The 17,211-nt window shown below is 28.1% G+C and overlaps 2 protein-coding genes across 15 annotated transcripts; one reads left to right on the forward strand and one right to left on the reverse strand.

The window, feature by feature from the left end:
- The first annotated feature begins 735 nt into the window (after positions 1-735).
- On the forward strand, positions 736-12,819 carry LOC122634088 (serine/threonine-protein kinase PRP4 homolog). Of its 14 annotated transcripts, none has more exons than XR_006328290.1 (15): positions 736-892; positions 1,356-1,520; positions 1,600-1,849; positions 1,923-2,455; positions 2,516-3,215; positions 3,301-3,651; positions 3,729-3,814; positions 7,042-7,188; positions 7,275-7,428; positions 7,530-7,782; positions 9,418-9,656; positions 9,885-10,317; positions 10,719-10,792; positions 11,688-11,762; positions 12,198-12,819. XR_006328290.1 is itself a non-coding variant. In XM_043822682.1 (13 exons), the coding sequence occupies exons 2-12, from the start codon at positions 1,417-1,419 to the stop codon at positions 10,083-10,085; spliced, it is 3,018 nt and encodes a 1,005-aa protein (XP_043678617.1). In that variant the 5' UTR covers positions 736-892; positions 1,356-1,416; the 3' UTR covers positions 11,688-11,865. The 14 variants fall into 14 exon arrangements, 6 of the variants coding, with proteins under 6 accessions (XP_043678617.1, XP_043678611.1, XP_043678612.1 ...); XR_006328296.1 differs by having other exon boundaries at positions 9,885-10,085; XR_006328295.1 differs by lacking the exon at positions 10,719-10,792 and having other exon boundaries at positions 9,885-10,085.
- A 136-nt stretch (positions 12,820-12,955) lies between these two features.
- LOC122634093 (inositol monophosphatase 1-like) lies at positions 12,956-15,350 on the reverse strand. Its single transcript, XM_043822686.1, has 6 exons — positions 15,079-15,350; positions 14,431-14,564; positions 13,777-14,036; positions 13,526-13,631; positions 13,300-13,451; positions 12,956-13,224 (listed from the first exon to the last, which is right to left on the reverse strand). Exons 1-6 carry the CDS (start codon positions 15,136-15,138, stop codon positions 13,118-13,120), a joined length of 819 nt encoding a protein of 272 aa, XP_043678621.1. The 5' UTR covers positions 15,139-15,350; the 3' UTR covers positions 12,956-13,117.
- Between the last annotated feature and the right edge of the window lie 1,861 nt (positions 15,351-17,211).

A 17,211-nucleotide genomic window follows, 5' to 3' on the forward strand; every position in this document is an offset into this window, starting at 1 on the left:
AAATATGTATATCTTATATGTATTTCAGAAAAAGAACAGAAGAGGGCAAAAAATGTATAAAAATGATCATATGTATTTAATAGGAAAAATAATACCTTTAAAAAGCACGCAATGAAATTTAATTTAGAAATTTGTATAAAAATTATTAAAATCAGTAATTTTTTTAATTGTATTATATTTTTTTAATAAATTAACTTTAAATTTAGTTAAAGTTTTATCTCTGAAATTTGAATTGTACATATATATAATAGAACTATATTGCTAGTCCCATAAAGTGAAAGAGTCACTGATGAAGTTAGAAAAAGTTACTTTCTCCTTTGTGCACGAAGTATTGTGCGCAGGCAGTTAAATATGAAAATCAATCATATAACTATTGTAGACACACATAAGAATAGGATACACAGATAGCACAATTTCTTCATCTTCATAAACAAAACTATGATATATTTTAATAATACGACAGAAAAATAGTTAAAAATTTTTTTAAATACATTAAATTAAACAATTTTTGACTGCTTTAACTTCACATAACATGTGTTAACACGTGAGTTAGTATTTCCACTTTATTTCATTAAGAAAATTATCGCACATGCGTATAACGAACGAAGTTCTTTGCCAGATAGAGAAATGATACCATTTATACAGTGATATTTTCAGTTTTTTCCTGATCCAATTGGTAATATAGTCTTATTATATAATAGAATCGTATCAATCTATCGCAATAATCGAAATAAAGTTATATCGATAATCAAAATCTCATTCGAGATACACCAAACAGAAGAATCGATAATACAAAATGGCTTCTTGTTAAAGAATGAACGTATGCGTATTATCAAGTGGAGTGATTCTATAATATTTTCATTATTTATAATTTATATAATATCAACATAGGGTAAGTACTCTTTTTTTACGTTATATAGAATTTTCATAGATTTTTCGAACAATTAATTTGTACAACGTAGAATGATATGCATCAGCCATTCTGTTTACATCACACTTGTATGAGAACTGTTTGTTTTTAGATTTTCACGAACTAGTCATCATTAAAAATTTCATATATTTAAATTACATTTATTGATTATATAATATTTTTATTTTATAAAGAAATAATTCCAACAAACTTTTTCCTAAATATTTATTCAATAATAACCTAAAATTCATTGTTTGTAACCTTTACATCTTTCACTTGCACAACTCCAAATTAACAAAACTAAATTCATTCATAGATATTTTATATTTTAATTTAATATTCATTGTATTTCAGCATGTACAACTTTTTATTGATAATGAATTTAATCATAACATTGAAAATTCATGTTATATTAAGTTTATAATATGTAAGCAATGTATTTTAGCTCATCAGATATAGAAGCTTTAGATTCCAAAAGAGAAATCATTATAGACTCAGAATCAGATATGCTTGGCAATCAAAGAAAAAAGAACAAAAGAAGACATAAGCACCATAAACATAAAAAGGATAGAGTGATAAAGAAAAAAGATGGAATAGATAGACAAGAAAGGTATTTAAAATATAAATATTATAAATAACTTGTTTTGATAAATATTAAAGTTGAAATATTACATTAAATGAATTTATAGAAAAAAACATAAGAAACATAAAAGACCGCGTAAAGAGAAAGAAATTGAAAATGGTTCATTGGAAGAAAACGCACCATCTCGTATTAATCAGAAAGAAATTGGTTTGAATGGCAAGGTTAAAAATTCTTTATTAGAAATTGTTTCTACAGAAGAAAGCGAAGATGAAAAATTAGTAGATCTTGATTCTGATGAAGTAGATTGTAGTATTATTGAAGATGATATTGATTTAGAAGAATTAATGAAACAGAAGGTATGTACGTGACAATTTGAAACACTTGGAACATTGGAAAAGTAAATTTTTTAATATTACAATTTATTCATAGGAACGATTACAAGCATGTTTAGTTCAATATTTGTCAGATGAGTCAGAAAAGGAAGATAAGGAACCAGAAGAGGAGGAAGAAGAAGAAGAAGGAGAGGAGGATGAAGAAGAAGAAGAAGAAGAGGAGGATGAAGAAACAAAAGCAGAAACTCCAGATGTAATACTCGTAGAAGATGATAGTGAAGATGACAATATACTCCATAAAAAACGACCTAGAAGTGAGTCAGGAAGTAGGGAACGTAAAAAAATAGCAAGACCTGAAAGACGTGTCGTAGTTGATATGAGTAGAGATCGAAGAAGCCGAGAGGACCATAAAGACAAAAGAAGAGATTCTGACAGAAGAAGAGAGGATAAGAATCGGCCAAGAGAAGATATAAAAAGGGATGATATAAGAAGGGATGAAAAACGAAAAATTAATGAAAGATATAAGGAAGATTCGAGAAAAGAAGATTCTAGAAAAAGGATAGAAGAAGAGAGACGTAAAGATACTAATAGTAGAAGAGATGAATTACGCAAAAGAGAGCACGATCGAAGGTGAGCTATATCATTAGATTCAACATTGTTATTACCATTATTGTTATTATTTTATTGCAGGGAGGAAGAACGAGGAGACAGAAAACGAGACTTGAGTCGACATTTATCTAGATCTCATAACGATTCTAAGTGTCAAGATACTAAAATGGATATTAAACATATTTCATCGAGGCGTGATAGTCGTGATAGAGGAGACAATCGGGACCGTCAAAGTAGTCGAGATCGACAATCAAGTCGTGATCGACATACTAGTCGCGATCGTTATAATCGAGATAGACCACTAAGTAAAGATCGTCATTCCAGTCGTGATAAAAGAGATAGTAGAGAACGACATACTAGTCGAGATCGTCATGCCAACAGGGATACACAAGTTAGTCGTGATCGTATGGACACTCGGGATCGGCGCGATAATCGGAATCATGAGAAGATTAGAGAACGATCTAGAAGTACAAGAAGATCTCGTAGTCCCCTTAGAAATAGAATGGATAGAGATCGCAACGATCGTTATAAAAGATCGCGTTCTTTGTCTCGAAGTCGAAGGGATAGGGAAAAACACATACGAGATCATGAAAGGGATAGAGAGAAGAATGGTAAAAAGGAAAGAAGTGATAAGTACAAAGACTCTTTATCGGAAGGCCTAAAAGTAGAACGTTTTGACAGTTCTAGCGAAGAAGAGATCAAGGATATTGATATCGAAGAAGAGGAAGATGAGGAAGCTATTATCGAACGTAGAAGAAAACGAAGAGAAGAGTTAGTCAAGGTATTATTTGATTATCTAATGTAAGAGTTTTATAAAATGATGTTTACTTATTTTATGCAATATTCTATTTGTTTTTTCTATTTAGCGATTAAGTGGACCAAACGAAGATTCGAATATGTCTGCTGATGTAACAGCTGTCACTGGAACTCCTCCATCTGAAAGTCATTCAAATACATCTCAAAAATCACCGGAGATACCTTCAAACAATAATGAATCTACTTCTGAGAGTCACACTCCACCACTGCCTGAGAAACCAAAGTCACCACAGCCGGTTAAGAAAAGAAAGTCTAGATTTGAGGATGCATTACCTGAAGAATCTGAGAAGGTTGAAAGTACACAAAATACAGAGAAAATTAAGCAAGATGAAAAACAAAGTACAAGAAAAGCAAATGAATGGGATATGTTTGCCGAAGCAGACAATATTGGTGATTTTAATGTATGTATGTTTTATGGAAATATTCTATTTATTATATCATAATCACACTACAACTCTTTATTTTTTATTTTTTCTAGAGTCCTACTGTTGAAGGAAAACGTTTAGGTGGTCCCGACAATCCTAGTTTAACAGATAATTGGGATGATGCAGAAGGATATTATCGGTAAGATACTTGCTATTTATAATATCGCGTTTTGAAAATCATAATGTTATAAGTCCAAATTTTACAAATTTGAGATAATACTATTTTTCAAATTTGAACATTAAACCTACTACAACCAGTCAAATGACCGGTTTCAAGCTTTTGATTAAATATTTTGCATTCGATTTTATTAGTTTTGTCATTTGATTTACTATTTTTATAATTTTTCTGAGATAAGTATATAACCTACCCTTATCTACTATGACCAGTCAATTGACTGGTTGAAGAATGTATGTCCTTTTATAATGTTATCTGTTTTGACGTTTTCATTCTAAAAGTATATATCTATAAATGTTTATTACGAGTTTGATCAGAATTATGAAAGCTAATCTGAGTGTGGCATGAGTTTGGTCAAAATCGATGTGAGCGTTTGATACATGCTCCTCTATCGGGCAACTAAGATAAACGATAAATGTAAGATTCAGAGTGCACATGGATCCGAAGCAGTAATCGTGACATGTGGCAAAAATGTTTAAGTGTATGCTTTTATCTGTGAATTGATATAAATATGGGCTGTGAAGTCAGAAAACACATTGCAAGTTTGAGAGTGCAACAGAAAGTATTAGAGTGAAAATTTGAAGTTATAAGTGCCATTTTGGATAAGAAAAAAATGAACGAAACTAATAATATATAGTTTTGTATTTTATGTTCGTTATATTATTCCATCTCTGATATTTATCCATAAAAATATCAAAATGTTCAAGAAATATGAAATTGTTGTGAGAAATAAAATATTATAAGTAAAGAGTATATTGAAATCAACGAGAAGGAACTTTTTAAAAGTGAATATGATCAAATTGGAAATGATCTGTTTAACACTGAATATAAGTCCTTGGACATTGGTGATGAAAATGATAATATTTTGAATACACATCAAGGGCAACAAAGATTCCTGTAAAGTTCTAAAAATGAGAGCAAAGAAAACGATCAGCACATTGAAATTGCAATTAATGATACTGTCTGGAACAAAATACAAGGTGGTTCTAAAACTGAAAAAACAGGACATTATAATATTTTCAAGGAAGTATTAGATTCAACAAGTACTGTGCTAAACGAAATGTTATGAAGAGTAAAGCTTTTTCATTGATAATTGATAACCATGTTATAAAATACACAAGAACATACACAGATTTTGAAGCACTCTAAGCTTTAGAAACCAAATGGACTTTAACTTAAGCAAAATTAGATGCATTTATAGTTATTTTATATGTACGTATTTGGAACATATAAAAGAAAGAATTTTTATCGTTTCATATTTATGAAATAAGAAATAGAGATGCAAAATTGCATCTTTCTCAAACACCATGAACAGAAATTATTTTATAAAAATTTTAAATTTATCTAATTTGATAAAAAAAAATCAGTAAAGCCAACGTTTATAAATGGATAATTCTGCCTTGATCTCGTTAGTACAGTACAGATTTATAGAGAACAGCAAGAACTATTACAAACCAGCCATAAATATTATTATTGATAAATAATTATTTTTAACTAAAACCAAATGCAGATTTACTCAATAATGTCGAACAACCTGATAAATTTGAATGATAAATTCTGGTTGGTATCAATAGTAAATATTGCAAATGAATTTCCATATTTGGGAACAAATAAGATGAGACAGTTATTAATACCATTTGAGGAATACATTACTCTCAATCCTATAAATTTACAAGATGCAAAAGAAATGTATTCACAAATAATTTTTTTACTAACATTGCTGGTGATAAAACTCCTAGTGAAAAAAATAACTTTAGTTGGAATTATTTGTGGAAATAAAAAGAAACTTCCAAATTTGTAAAACGAAAGAAGGATAAAATGACACACTTTTCCATATAACTTTACCTATTAGATAATTGTACTTTTATAGTTTATGAAAGTAAATCAAAAAAAGTATTTGCTCCAAGTATAATGCACAAATCTGTGGAAATTGAATGAAGAGATAAACATGTATCTGAAGCAATTGCATTTTATAATAATACTAAATTTGTGGATATCATCAATCAAATAGCAAGGAAATATAGCATAAAATTTTGATTTAACTGAAATACATGCATGGGTCATATATAAAAAGACAGGAAAAAAATATCAAGGCAGGATTTTTTGTTTTGGCCAACAGAAGAATTTGTTATAGAATATCAAGAATCATAGAAAAAAGAAATATAAGATAAATAGAAACCATCGACAGATACAAGGGCAATTTCACATGAATGAAGAACATATCAAATAAGATATTATAACGAGAATAAAGTGACCCAAATTTGTTTCAAATGTAAGAAATATGTTTGTGAAAAATGTGTAATGGAGCAATCTGTAAAAAATATAGTGGTGGACAAGAATAAGATACTTATTATTTATTTTTAAGTGAAAAAACTATGGAACTCTTCTTTATTAATCATTTCTGTTCTTGTTAAAAGTTAAAATGAAAGAAATAAAATTTTTTGTTATTATTATCTAAAAGCTATTTTGTTTATTATTTCCTATACTAAATTGACTATAAACTACATCTAATTGGAAAAAACATAATTATAGAAATGAAAGAAAATGTAGAAAATAATAGAAATATATATATATATATATATATATATATATATATATATATAAATTGTTTGTACGTTTAGTGTCAAAAGCATCATCTGTTTACCTTCATAATTAATTAAAATATGACTCCATTCTTTATCAAAAATGGCAATATTTTTCTTTGTTACTAAACAAAGAAAATAAACTATTTCAAATCATAGTAATGTAAATCCACTTTATATTCTTTTGTTCTAAATCAATATTGACTGTCAATATTCTGAGCATGTGCTTAAGTTTTTCAATATGCAGTTAATAACAAAGTCAATGTTAATAGCTAAAGAATTATATAATTATGTGAATAGTGATCCAAATTATCTTTTAAGATAATAATAATTTAAAAACAAAATTTTTTGTTGTATTTCAATTTTCATATACAGAAATTTTTTAATATTTTTTTGAACTTATAAATGTATTTCTACAACATTTATACATATATATGGAATTTTTTAAAACACTATATTATGTGCATGAATGCGACATACCATTATGATTTTCAATATATCAAATTATAATATTACATAACTTTATATTTAAATTAAAATAAGTTTATGTTTAAATTAATGTTTATTAATTATGTTTAAATTAATCGAATAACGTAATATCAATTTTAGCGTTCGAGTCGGTGAGACATTAGATTCGCGATATGTTGTTTATGGTTACACAGGACAAGGAGTTTTCAGCAATGTTGTAAGGGCTAGAGACAGTGCTCGAGGCAATTTAGATGTTGCAGTGAAAATAATTCGGAATAATGAAATTATGTAAGAAATTTATTTATTTTTTAATATTTATAAATTTTATATAAGCATAGAGATAACTTTATTAGATGTTTTTATGATTTTCACAGGCATCGTACTGGTCTCAAAGAACTAGAAATACTTCGGAAACTTAATGATGCAGATCCAGAAGACCGATTTCATTGTTTGAGATTATTTAGGCACTTCTTTCATAAAAATCATTTATGTATGGTATTTGAACCATTAGCTATGAATTTAAGAGAGGTATGTATATGAAAAGATAGTATACAAATATAGATATTATAAGTAAATAATTTATATATATATTTTTATATTTTCTTTTTATTTTTTTTCATTTTTTATAGGTGTTGAAAAAATATGGTAAAGACGTTGGTCTGCATGTCAAAGCTGTAAGGTCATATACACAACAGCTTTTCCTTGCATTAAAATTATTAAAACGAGCAAATATTTTACACGCTGACATTAAACCAGATAACATTCTAGTCAGTGAAAGTAAACTGGTATTAAAACTTTGTGATTTTGGTTCTGCATCTCATGCTCATGAAAATGAGATAACACCATATCTTGTATCAAGATTTTATCGTGCTCCTGAAATTAGTAAGTATATTAGTTTATTATTTCTTATTTTTATATGAATGAAAATAAATTATAACAATCAGTGTACGAATAAAATTATCTGGATAGACAGGTAACCTTATAATGCGTGATCATCTTAAGACAGAGTGACAATGGAGAAAATATTGTTATAATTTGTGAGAGAAGGTAGATTATTATAGTGTCATATAGTTATTTTACTTTTCATTTAAATTTCTAACTTTCCAAATAATGAAAAAAGAACAAAAGTTTGATATAATAATATTAGAAAAAACATCAAAACTATAGTTCGCTTAAAGAGTCGAGTCAGTAGAGGTATACAAACATATATAATTAAGATAGGAGTATATTCACAAAACTTTAAATACTGTAACACTTTTTATGTAGGAAATTGAAACAAACCCTAACAATGACCCATTATATATAAGTAAATTTGCTCCTGAATTCAACAATTAATTACCATTCACCAGCTAATAGCTGAAATCCCTTATATATATTAGATTGTATCTATTAGCAAGCGAATATTTTTTTTTACTTCTACCGACTCGATTCGTTGCACAGTGTTTTACTCAATGCACAAAAATCAAAGATTTCAAGTAAAATCTAAAAAATCTTGAATCGTAAAATATTAATAATGAAATGTAGTTTACTATATTGAAGTAATATAATAACTTTTACGGAATATATCAATTTATTGTTAAAATTGAAGAGTGAAGTTTAGTGTAAAAAGAAATTTATTTTTTTCATATTTTTTATTTTTTATTTTTTTTTCCATATTTTTTCATATTTTATCGCATTTTTTTCTATTGTGCCATAGTAATATTCATTTCCTTAGTTTAATTTTTATAAACTGTATTTAATAATGTAATATCCTTTTATAATTTGTGAGTAATTTAATAGATAATAACAAATTTTCATAATTTTTTATATAAAATTTCTATAAGTTTTGAAGTGATTTACAAAAAAAGATATCAGAAAGTACTCCCTTGATTTTTTGTATACTAGTTCCCAACATATTAAATTTTACATTAACTTCAAATTTATTTGTCCAATATGAAAAAAATAATCAAAATAATTGTTTGTTATTGGATATACATTTACTCTCTAATGGACCCAACTACGATCTCTGCATAATAGGCCGAATCGAGGATTTTGATATATTTTGACGATTTGAAATAAAGTTTCTTAAACCGATATCAATTAACACTAATCTCAGAAGTTGTTAAATATACTTATGATAAATTCATATCAAGCTACAAGAAAAAAAAAACATTAAATTTAATAAAGAAAGCTATAAAAACATAAAGACTTATTTATTACCAGATGAATCACACTGCAGAATCATTAGACATAAATACAGACACATGTTTTGAAGTCGATTAAATATAACAAATAAATGTAATGTCTTCCATGTTTTGCGAATTAATAATAATATATATAATATTTAAGAAATTATAAAAAAAGAAAAAGAAAAAAAAACAAAAAACTTTGTATTCGTATAAAGTTATGATTATTGTTCCGAACGATCATATACGCGAAACACTGTGCGTTGAACGGGCTATAGATCTTCATATTAGAAAAATATTTGGTGTTATAGAATTTTTGTTATGTATCAGAAATAATATTGTTTTTTTTTAGTTCTTGGTATACCATATGATTTTGGCATTGACATGTGGTCTGTTGGATGCACAATATATGAATTATACACTGGAAAAATAATGTTTTCGGGCAAAACGAACAATCAGATGTTAAAGTTCTTCATGGACCTAAAGGGCAAGATGCCTAATAAACTGATAAGGAAAGGAACCTTCAAGGATCAACATTTTGACTCTAATTCCAATTTTCTTTATCATGAAGTTGATAAAGTTACTGAGCGGGTAAGTCGCTGTACAATTTTTCTCTACGATTACGTTTTCTTATATGGTAAGCTCCATTTTTATTTGTAAAATAATATTTTCATCGGACATTGAAATTTTTTTATTATTCATATGCATATTTTCATTTTATTTTTATAATCTGCAAAGTAGCTCCATACAGTAGCTCTTTTCATTGTGTCTTGTAGTGTTTCTATAATAGATGAGGTAGTCCAACGTGTTTATTTTTAGGAAAAAATCGTCGTAATGTCTACTCTTCCGGCTACTCGTGATCTTAATGCAGAACTTGGTGGGAATTCATTACCGCCCGAACAAAGTCGGAAAGTTGGTCAGCTGAAAGATCTGCTAGAACGCACATTGATGTTGGATGCAGGGAAAAGAATCACTGTGAACCATGCTCTGGCGCACCCTTTTATACAAGAAAAAATTTAGGTAACCCTGCCTAGGGTCCTTCTACAACAGAAAAATTATTAACGTAAATTTGTGAATTTGAAATAGACACCGCTAACGATAATCCGCATTCACCGAATACCATCAAATATCAAATACGGATATTGCTAGCCAAAATGGTGTCTTACATGAACTGTTTGTATTGGTTTTAGCAGAAAGAGGCGGCGCATAGTTTCAAGTGTAACTCAATCAAGACAACGAAGAGCATAAAGCAGTAAATATTTATAATGCATGTATCTTCATATTGCAACGTTGTACTCTATCAATCTGAAATAATGTATTAATTAGGTTTGTTAAGGACTATTACAGGTCAATAGAGTGCAATATTTTTTATAAAACATAATCAATTTTCGTAAGGAAGTAAATTGCTTCCTACTATCTGTTATATAAACAATTTTAGCGGGAACATAGAATTTTACCATTTAAACACATTCACAGAATTTCATAACATATTACTTAAATACGTAATTAGGTTATATGCGTTTTTATTTTTGTCTTCAAGTAATCAAATTATTGTGAATTAAAAAGTAATGAGCTCACGTTAAAAAGAAAAAAAAAGATATATTCTTGCCAATCTTATAAATACTTGGTACCTAAAAGTAACGTTGTTCTTAGGTGAATGAGTCAGACTGGAAAAAGTGACCGCCTCTTTCAGCATGAACTGGCCATCGATACTTAGCATTATGGTGGTATGTGGTAATTTTCTTTTTTTTCACTTTTCCGATTTAAAGCGCGACTTCCTTACGGATAGTATCTCTTATAAATTATTATACAGTACATTAACACTAAATATTTAGTACTAAATATTTGTTATTTCATAACAAGAGATTGTAAGACTCAAAAATTTCATCACACAGTTCAGGAACGGTCTTTTTTGTTCTCTTACGTCAGCGATGCACAAAAATGGCATTCGCTATTAGAAACTTAGCGACAAAGAAACTTGGTGTATAATCTGAAGAAAAAAGAAATTGTATAATAAGTAGGTCAACTATTGAAATAAAAATACAAATGCTTAACAGAAAGTGGAGAGAGCCCTGCATTTTATATTTTCAGTCACTATCACGTACGAGTTTATTGCGTTTCAAGCGTTAGCTACAAATGATCTACGTGTATCCTATCGTATTATTGAACTTTAAGCATACAAATTTTATTTTAACGGAAGGACGTAATAGATTTATCGTATTATGTTAGTCGATCTTTAATAACTCGAATAAGATAAATGTAGATGAATATGTAATTGTAAACGATATCGCATGGATATAAGACGTGAATCGAAAAAATATTTTTCGTTTGAATTTAGTAAACAGTTATAAAAGTTAATCAAACACACACACACACATATATATATATATATATAATTTCATATTGTAGGATACTTTAGAAACGTATAATTATATCACAGGATATACACATATTTGTATAATAACATTATAGTCCTAAGAATTAAAATTCTTTAGCCAATACTTTATTTAAAGTATTCAGTTATTATTTAATGTAAAATAGGGCAGACTTTCAGTGCTGTTTAAATGGTTCATGGAATAATTTTTAATAAGGAAAAACTGTACAAGGTTGCTTATGTTTCAGATGAATCTTCAATTCGAATCATCTTTATGTGCAAGCGGAGCTTTCAAGGGCCTTTAGTGCTGATCCCGTTGCAAGGTATTCATAGGGGACTGCCTTATGGGATATTTAGTATATCCGATTCTTGTAACATATCGTACATAGTTTATTGACAATTATAAACAGTGTTGTGTGTACTTTACACAAAGTTTTCTTCATAATTTTTCTAACGACGATAAATATTATCATAATAATAATAATGATAATAATAATATTAATAACAATAACAACAACAACAACAACAATAATAATAATAATATTAATAACAACAATAATAATAATAATAACAACAACAACAATAAAAGACCTCGCGTATTAAATGTAATCAAAAACATGAAATTTGTGTATAAGGAGGACAAGTAGAAATTTTAAGCACATTTTAATATACATATATACAGAAGTAAAAGAATATATCCAATACCAACTTTAACATATGCTTTTCTAATTGACAATTTGGTGATGTTTCACTTATAGCCCTCCCTGTGAGGAGGGGAGGCAACGGAAGAGATCAGATGCTGAGAAGGAATGATGAAAGGTGTCCCAAAGGAATGGTAAAAACAACGCATAGATACTCTCTCTGCTCCATCTCATCAAACCTGCTTAAACAAGATATCATCATCGAATCATCAAAGAATGGATCATCAAAGATAGAACTAATTATGAGCCAGTACAAGGTTTGTCTTAAAAACGTATTAAGGAAAACAAAACTGTAAGTACGTATGCAGGTAAAGTATATTTCGTCAAAATGTTAAAAATACAAAATTATAGAGATATTGCATTTTTATGATTTATTTTTTTCGTAATATGATAAGCAATAATTAAGATTTTGATACATATTCTAATCATTATGACTTTGAGTTTTCAGATAATTAATTAAAGATCTCAAAAAAGTATAACAACACGTAATACTGAAGAAACATACAATGAAAGATACTATGTACTTTTAACAAAACCTATAATATATAATAAATATATTAGCATAGTATATTCGCAAGCAAGATATGGAAATTTTTACATAATGAAATATTATCTAATAATTTTGTGTAAGAATTGTAATAATGCAAAAATATAGTTTCTGTATTGTACGATCTCAAAATTGTCCTTTCATTATTTTAATATCATCATAAATAAATGATCATGAAGAACCAACTGATCAAATAAAGTAAAGGAAGAAAACGGAGCATGGCATAAGATTTAAAACAATCTTTCTTTATTTTCATTTCTTTATTTTCAATACTATATTATAAAACAATTTGTAAGAAGTATCATGTATAATACACACACACACACACACAGACATACACATACAATTGGAGTCTTTGGTATAAGTACAATCGAATAAGTAAATACAAGACGAAAAAAAAAGAATGATCACTTTGTTATCATACGGATCTTCAATCTCGTTCCGGATAATACTGTACAAGTTGTTTACATAATTCTTGAGCTAATTCCATGGATGATGCACATAATACTCTTCTGCTCATAACATCAAATGGTCCTCCTGATGAAAAAACATTTATGTAAAGAATTCTCATAGGTATGACGCTTAAGAAAACTTTATTAAATCATTGCACACCTGCTGGATCTATACAAACACCTCCTGCTTCTCTGACGATAAGATCACCAGCTGCAATGTCCCAAGCATGAATTCCATATTCAAAGCAAATATCAGCACCACCCAGTGCAACCATACACATATTCAAAGCCGCTGATCCTAATGCTCTCATCCTAAAGAAAAAATTCATCAACTATTTGCTTAAATACTATTAGATGTTTCTCGAAAGAAAAACTTTTCATTTTACCCATGGATCTGTGGTATCAGAATATTAACATTTTGAAAGACGACTTTCATTTTCTCGGGATCTCTACTTGTACCCATTTCTACCATGATCAAGGCTTTGCGTAACTCTGAAAAATCATATCTTTAATAAGTCGAAATAAAAGAAAGATATGAAAAATTCTACTGACGGTTTTACTATACATATACAAACTATATTATATACTATGAAAACTTCTTTATAATTTTTTTTAGATCCGATGATAAATAAATCACCTTTTTGGCCAGAAACTCGTATTGGAGCACCATTCAAAAAAGCACCTTTGCCTTTGCAAGCTGTAAATAGTTGTTCTAAAATAGGATTGTAAACAACACCGATTTCTGCAACTTTTCCTATATGCAAACCAACTGATATGCATGTATGCGGTAAACCATGAACGAAATTCATAGTGCCATCAATCGGATCTATGATCCATGTTGGCGCATCTGTTAATTCTGCTTTTTTACCCAAAGATGTAGTTTCCTCACCAATGAATCTGGAAACAAGTATTATATATATGCATTTTAATTTAATCGATCTGATCATGCAATCATTTTATATTTAATTTTTTTACTTTTCATCCATAAAAACAAATATAGATTGTTCATGAAAAATTATAGAATTTATAACAGAAAGTTTCTTTAAATATCACGAATGACTTTTTATTGAAATCATGAGTTCCTCTTCGATTAAATTGATCATTAAATCTATTAATTGTTTTAAAAAGCAGGAATGTATGTCAATGGGCATTGAAAAAAAAATAATCAGCTGAATCAAGACTATTGTGAGATATCATTTTAAAAACAAAAAACAAATCAGAAATATAATCAAAGAAACATACGCGAATTTATTTCAAATAGGATAAACAATATCTTATGTATCGTACGTACTTGTGATCTGGAAACTTCGAGGATATACCATCAATGAGAAGTTTTTCAACCTTTTGATCCCACTCCGTAACAAGATCCACATCGCATGATTTTGTCATTGCATCTTTACATTGATATATCTTCTCTCTCACAATCTAAGCAATATGATTTCATTTATATTTTTTTATCATCTCCTTATCTTATATATGTATATATCTACATTTGACTCTTTTTTGTTGTTTTTATTTTTTTTTCTCCATAGTTTCCATAATTTTTATCTGTCAAATCTGATTATAATTTAACGATAATGTTTTGTAAATGTTTTAGAATTAATTTCCATTACTTGTGCATTACGAGACAATTCAATACTTGAGGATGTATGATGTAATAATATTAAAAAAAAATGACAAAAGGATTAAAAAATGATTTATTTCAACCGTGAACAAATCTTCCTTTGGAGAAGCTAAACAAGTGTTCCATATAGATAAATCTCTAAAATTAAATTGAAGGCTACCTATCGATTGGATAATAAACAAATGATAATTGTCAGATATTCCATTCAAGAGATTTTCGAACGATTAAGTTAAAATTTGTGTATACATTGGATCCTGAGTAATCAGGATAATTGAATTTTTAATTAAGGATCTTTAATTGGTTTTAATTTCTTACCGAACCGGCTTCTTTAACCAGTCGAAGAATTTCCACATAATATTCCTCAATGTCAGACATTTTCACAAATCGATCGAACGAATAAGAATCTCGAAATATTCGTAATAGAATCGCTTTGACACTTTTGTTAGTTTGTCATCATATCATGAACTTGAAGGAACAAAAAACGTCCCTGATGACCACTATGAGTAACAGCGGCCAACTGACGTAATTTTCATCAGCTGCTACTGAAGAACAATAGTCATTTTATTATTTCACCTACTCCTGAAATCGCATCTATAGCGACTGTGGCGCCAATAATATTCCGATATAAGCGCACTTGCGCGATTGACTTGGTATTATAAACAATTCTTTTTGTTTACAGTACATATTCATCGACTATATATTTCGATTCATCGACTATTTATTTAAAAAATTCCTTAATGGAATGACGCAATTTCTACTACGTACAAGTATCTCATGAAAGTTTAATTAACGACAAGAGAGGGGAAATGTGTCAAAGAATTAACGAAGAAAACGTATTTGTTTAACAGAACAATATTATTATCACTCTTAACACATATACATATACATAGTTCTGCAATTTTTAATATAGTATATATATATATATATTCTTTTTTTTCTTTCATGTATATATATGCTTATATACATGTACGTATCGTTACGGCCGAAGTGTAATACGTGAAATTTTAAGGAAGTAATTTCTAAAATTATCAAGTAAAGTAACATTTTAGATTTTTTAAGTATACTCTCTTTCGCAAAGAAATTAATACTCGTCTTTCTCTCTCTCTCTTCCTCTCTCTTTCTCACTCTTTCTCTCTCTTTCTCTTTCTTTCTCTCTCTTTCTAATATTATCTCTTCGATCGTTACGATATATACATTAGTATATATATTTTAATTATCACACTTAAAGTTTGTTCCGCAAGAAATGATATGTATCGGACATGCCTCGAAGGAACACGAGGCATTATTAATTTTCTTTAGCTTAAGATCGCTTTCACTTTGTTTTCTAACGTACATAAATACAGGACGCTTTTATTACAATAAACATTTGAATGCTTTTTCTTTCTTAACCTGCATTAGCTATAGTGCGCATATATTCGTACAAGTGTGTGTGTGTGTGTGTGTGTGTATACATATATGCAAAATATTCCTCATAGCGGTAATTATGATTTTTAAAATACTTACAATAATCTAACAAAAGAAGTCACGAACAGAAATTTGATAGTTTCTAACTGACAATAAATTGCAATAAAATAATTATAATTAAATATTATATGCTAAATAATATATTTTTATACTTATATTATTTAATTATAATTAAATAATATAAGTATAAAAATAAATTATAATTATTATAATAATAATAATTATAATAAATTACAATAAAATAATTAGCCAAATGTAAATATTAATGTTTGTTGTTACAAAAGATATTTTGATTGATTATTTAATTGGTCCGTATGTTTACGATGACATCCTAACATTTTACGGATATAAAACATTGCAGAATAATTGATACTACGTACAATAATTTATAGAAAGAGTTGTGGAAAATGAAATATAATTCGAACATCTATTTCAGCTAGTATGTTATTACATTTGTAATGAATTCTCTCAATAGAGGAGCATTACGTTTTAACAAATTTAAAATTATTTATTTTGGATTGTAATGTAAACTTAAAATAACATTGTGTGTACTCATTGAATTTGTTCTACTGTACTATACATTATTATTAAAAAAAAAAAAGAAAAAACACAATGGTTCCATTTAAAAAAGTCAAAGTTATCTTGCTTTTTTACCGAAAAAAAGTATTTAGCTAATTGTTATTATTATTATTATTTATCGCCAATTAGAAACTATTAAATTTCTATTTACGACTTATTTATTAGATTATTGTAAGAAGCTTAAAAACCATGGTAACCATTACGAGATGTATGCATACACACACACACACATACATACACACATACATAAATAATTTGTTTTCTTTCTATTTGCGTTCTTCATAAAAGTAATAAGCGTCGAATGAATTATCGATTGATTACTATATCTCGTTGTTGTAAATTTCCGTTCTTTCAATCGAGTAGGTAGGCATTTTATCGATTCAACATAATCGCTGCCTTGCTATA

This window comes from Vespula pensylvanica, chromosome 14 (genome assembly GCF_014466175.1).
Source record: "Vespula pensylvanica isolate Volc-1 chromosome 14, ASM1446617v1, whole genome shotgun sequence".
Lineage (NCBI taxonomy): Eukaryota > Metazoa > Arthropoda > Insecta > Hymenoptera > Vespidae > Vespula > Vespula pensylvanica.

Coding starts and splice junctions, on each gene's coding strand:
- LOC122634093 (XM_043822686.1), bottom strand. CDS start 15,138: ATGTCTGACATTGAGGAATATTATGTGGAAATTCTTCGACTGGTTAAA. Junction 14,565..15,078: donor TGGTTAAAGAAGCCGGTTCG/GTAAGAAATTAA, acceptor CATATTGCTTAG/ATTGTGAGAGAGAAGATATA. Junction 13,225..13,299: donor TGTTTGTATAGATCCAGCAG/GTGTGCAATGAT, acceptor TTTTTTCATCAG/GAGGACCATTTGATGTTATG.
- LOC122634088 (XM_043822682.1), top strand. CDS start 1,417: ATGCTTGGCAATCAAAGAAAAAAGAACAAAAGAAGACATAAGCACCAT. Junction 7,189..7,274: donor ATTCGGAATAATGAAATTAT/GTAAGAAATTTA, acceptor TGATTTTCACAG/GCATCGTACTGGTCTCAAAG. Junction 9,657..9,884: donor TTGATAAAGTTACTGAGCGG/GTAAGTCGCTGT, acceptor GTTTATTTTTAG/GAAAAAATCGTCGTAATGTC.